The sequence below is a fragment of the Nicotiana attenuata genome, unplaced genomic scaffold (assembly GCF_001879085.1).
Source record: "Nicotiana attenuata strain UT unplaced genomic scaffold, NIATTr2, whole genome shotgun sequence".
Taxonomy (NCBI): domain Eukaryota; kingdom Viridiplantae; phylum Streptophyta; class Magnoliopsida; order Solanales; family Solanaceae; genus Nicotiana; species Nicotiana attenuata.
The window spans coordinates 148,641-153,358 of NW_017671484.1; the positions used below are offsets into that span (position 1 = coordinate 148,641).

Below are 4,718 nucleotides of genomic sequence, written 5' to 3' on the forward strand. Positions count from 1 at the left end.
TAAATCTTAGTCGAGATCAGGCTGTAAACAACTTGTTTTCATCAGGTTACCAGTTTTTAATTGACAGGAGAAAACAATTTGTTTACAGCCAGATCTCGCACTAAGATTCGGAAGTTCATCGCATGCAGCAGGGTAAGGGCGTATAAATGAATTACTTTTTCTTTCAGCTGTACAAAACTAATTATGTAGAATCTCAACAGCGGATACACCATACAAGCAAGATTTTGCACAATACCATCACATTCAAATGATACAATCAACAACTAGGGATATGTTTGAAATATCCTCGTAGAACATCGGATATGGCAAAAGGTACAAAACCATCTTTGGATTATTTTCTGAATGAGTCACATCATACATCTAATGCGTTGACAATTTGAAACCTTAAGATACGCAGCAAAAGAAGACAATCTAACAGTTCGAATAAGCTGCCCACTAGAAGTGAAACTTTAATAGAAAAACATGGCGCCACTCCCAGCTCTCCAGCTTAAGCCTCAGCAAATCTGGCATCAAATTAAATTGATAGTTGAGCCACAGCAAGGAAAACAATATGCTAGGAGATAACGTAAATCAGGTTTCGATTAGTCTATATGCTTACCCCAATTCAGAGAGTTTCATGTGAGCCTCGGCATAGTCAGCAAAGAAAGCATCTTCATCCTGAAATTACAAGATAATTACTTGAGGAGTCATGCAACACTAGCCAAACAAATAAGTTGTGTGGCCTCTAAAACATAAGAAGTTCAAACTATAGATCAATACGAACCGCTGCATATTTCTCAACCAACGGGCGGAAGACAGGATCACTGAGGAGAGCCTTGTCTGATGGCAACTGTAAAAGCCCCTCCTTTTCCCCACTCAAAAGTTCCCTGTAACAGAGAACATGACCTTTAAAGCGGATGAACTAATAACGTCGCCAGTTAAACAGTCTTCCACACATTGCGAACATCTGAGAAATGTATTTTGAATTTAAAAAAAGCTGTACTTGAAGTAGGAGTTGTCGAAGATAAGTGGATTAGCAGTCCATGGTCCCTCAAAACCTGAACGTTCCTTGTGGCACCTCCCCTGGAGCAAATTGTGATAAGAATATTAGTACAATAGAAGCTTGTATACCTAAGCTACAATCCAAAACACAAAAAGCTACAAACCAAGGTATGGCCACCAGAGAGTGCGACAATGTCTTTGTCAGAAAGACCCATTTGCTTAACAAACACATCCCTCAGATGGTCAGAACCTGCATTAAGTTGACTAACAATTAGTATATAATGGAAGATGGCTGACAAGAATGTTCTTCACCCTATAGGTGGCAATCATTTTAGTCCTCTGAATGGTACTCTCATAAGACAATCTGTAATGAACAACTTACCCTTGGTGGCATCAGGCAGGCGACCTTCAAGAGGTGGCTCTGTCTTGTCCTGATAAAGAAAAGGTAAGCAAAGATATCTAGTGAGGTAACCAAATTACCAATTGTATCATTCCCACAAGAAAGTTTAGGAAGAAGTGACACCACATTTTGTACAAGCACAAATTACTAAAAGAGGAAACAGTCTCCACTCAGAGATGCATTTCCATAATCCTATCCAAACAAGGACTGGAATAGAATTGAAAGACAAACAGTTTCCATCTATTTGATATGTTTATGATTTACAATTTCAAAACCATGCAAAACAAAAAAGGAATCATCCAGTAGAAATAAATTTAAAGAACTAATTTTCCATTGTTAAAGCAGAAGTATGAGCAGAAATCTTCAAACTGAGCATAAGGTAGCAATTCTTTGATAGACTATTATTTAGTAAACGCTTACAAATCCTATTGAGGGGATATAGGATCAAGTCTTCCACATTTTTCTGCTACTGATGCCTTGAAAATAAAAATAATTAATCTTAGTCTTATTGATTAAATGATAGTTACCTCTCTACCAGGGTGGAAGGGCACATCAGGTCCTCCAGTAACTTCAACAGCAACCACTCCAGCCAACTACAACCAAAAGAAACTATTACATTAATTTTCCATTTCACCTTAGCAACTAGAAATCAAGTACCCATAACTTTCAAAATATAGATCATCACGAACGACATACCTGATAGAAATCAGCATAAGAGAGAGTAGGGAACTGCTCCTTGATGGGCTCCAATAGCCTGATGGCAATGTCAACACCATTATTGGCGCCATGGCTTAGCTCAGCCTTGAACCTCATGGTACCAAATGGACCTCCAGTTTTGGAGCATACATCATAGGTACCAGCAGAGTGCCATCTGTGATGATATAAAATATTTTCAACACCATGAAACTAATATTCACTTTTCTGATCAGAAAGAAAAACATATTGATTCAATTTTTCTTTTTGTGTGTGTGCGTGCGCTTGTGTGTAAAGCGGGGCAGATCTATGTAGAAGGCTGGGGGTGGCACGCCACCTGGACACTCGGGTAAAATTTTATGTGTGTGTATATATATTGATATTTTACGAAAAATGCGCTATATAGTAAAAGGATGGAACCCAGAGTAATATGTTGGCTCTAGGTGCCATGGTTAAAAGCCAACTTTCCAGATATTAGATACAGGAACGAATCCCTGTTTCCCTTCTCTTGATTTACTTTTCTGCTCCTTTGCTTAAATTTTTGTATTTCTTCATCTTTTGATTTTGTCTCTTAGTGCAATCATTTTATTATTTATTCAATAATATATTCGCTTCTTTTCTTTGGACAGATCTTCAATATTTTATTTGAATGTGATTTTAGTATTTTTTCTTTTTATCCCTATAATTTTATTGTTTCCATGGCATCAATAGACATATAAGGGGTGTATTTGCTAATTTAAAATTTTATTTTAATTTTATGCATATAATCACACCATTCAATAGAGCTAGAGAATTAGATCGAATTGGACAAAATTTATTATGTTTGATGGTCATATATTTATTTAAATATATGACCCAAATTTTCGTAAATCGAACTGAAATAGTTCAAAATAGATCGAACCGAAGCCAACCGAATTAGTTCAAAATAGATCACACCAAACATCCAGTTTAAGAAAGAAACTTTTGAAACTTATAGCCTAAAACAAAACATAGATATTTGTTAGGCTATGAATCATCACATTAGGTAAAACGGAAAATTTAACGTTAAATTGTTTCTAAATATAAAAAGGTACTAGTAGAGTATTTTATAAATTGGGATGAATGGAGTAGTATTTTTAAATAGTTTCTAAATATGCACTTTATTTCAATAATTATAAAATTTAAAAAATAAGACACATGGAGACTCGTGCATCATATTATTCTAATTTCGGGAACAGAGTGTAATTGATTTCATATCGATATCTAAGATGCAGAAATGAAAAAGATGACAATGTACAAAAACTTGAACAGTCAAAAATCCCCAAGCATAAACGGACAGAACTAAGGAGAACATACGCTAAACGGAGCATAAGAGGAGCACAATTCTTCTCAGCGATGAGTCCTCTGAGCTTTCTTTTGGCTTTATCAACAGCCTTAACGTACTCCTCACTCACTGTGGGATAGCACTTCGTCATGGTAATAGTTCTACACAGATATCCATCCACAAGCACAATGAGATCCAAAAACTACAGCAGATATATCAGAACTGTACGTAGATCTAAAACAACCATATCTTAAATCCATGTATATGCAGAAATAAATCAGTGTTCCAAAATCTCCAGCAAACGAACCACAAACATCAAAATACATAACGCAACAAAAAAAAAACAAAGGTGCAATGATTAAACCTCTGATCAAATAATATTTATCCTATTTATCTCAACATTTAGGTTAAATCGGAGCTTTCAAAGTAAATCGAACATGAAAAATTGAAAAAAAAATAAAAATAAAGCTGCATTGCATAAGGAAAAGCTAAAGACCTGTAGAGGATATCAACTATCGAGGAGCAAAGAGACGAAGCTTTAAACCCTAAAGAGAGTGTGGCACGAGCAGAGCACAAGCACGAAAGAGAAGGTAAAGATATAAGGATGAGAAAGTTCTAGAGGTTGAATATAAGCGGTTGGATGAGTATGATCGTGAGGCTGATACGGAGAGATTAATTGACAGCTGAGATTGGTCTATAGTTTATTTTCGAATATGCTGATAACTTTTTATATAAGGTAGGTGGGAATTTGAAAAATCAAACCACAATCTGATGAATTTAATTTATTAATAGTGTTAAACAAATGGAATAGCGATCCCATCGTGCTGACCTTTAAGGACAATTATTTATTTCGAATGATGATCTAGGAAATAATTGTGTATTTTAAATTACTTAAATGTCCTTTTGTCGCATCACTTAATCTCTTTGTGGGATTTAACATTTTACCTTATTTTATTTCGTTAGGCCAATTAAAATAGAAGAGAAATACGTATTTAGCATGTTCTTTTAAAGCAAACACCTATTTAGCTTGATCCTCTTAATTTACAAATATAAGGATGATAATGTATATCGTGAAATCTCATCCTTATATTTGTTTCGCAAAGTATTATAAAACATACTAGAACTTGATATAGTTAAGTATTATAATGAAGAAGTATATATAACTATTGCGGACAAGTGACGATTTAAAGCTTAAAGTTGGTCATTATATCAAAATAATAAATTAAATTATATTAAAATAAATATCTCAATTAGATAATATTTTGTGTTTAATCTACTCTCGAGAAATCAAACTTGATCATGGTTCATGTATGCATTATTCTAATCATCACAAAAAATACT

The 4,718-nt window shown here is 34.5% G+C and overlaps 1 protein-coding gene across 1 annotated transcript; it reads right to left on the reverse strand.

Annotated features, from left to right (window-relative positions):
- Positions 1-206: 206 nt before the first annotated feature.
- Positions 207-4,133, reverse strand: LOC109208571 (L-ascorbate peroxidase 1, cytosolic). Its single transcript, XM_019371702.1, has 10 exons — positions 3,874-4,133; positions 3,410-3,538; positions 2,078-2,252; positions 1,909-1,974; positions 1,364-1,412; positions 1,146-1,231; positions 983-1,062; positions 764-866; positions 599-657; positions 207-503 (listed from the first exon to the last, which is right to left on the reverse strand). Exons 2-10 carry the CDS (start codon positions 3,526-3,528, stop codon positions 488-490), a joined length of 753 nt encoding a protein of 250 aa, XP_019227247.1. The 5' UTR covers positions 3,529-3,538; positions 3,874-4,133; the 3' UTR covers positions 207-487.
- Positions 4,134-4,718: the final 585 nt, after the last annotated feature.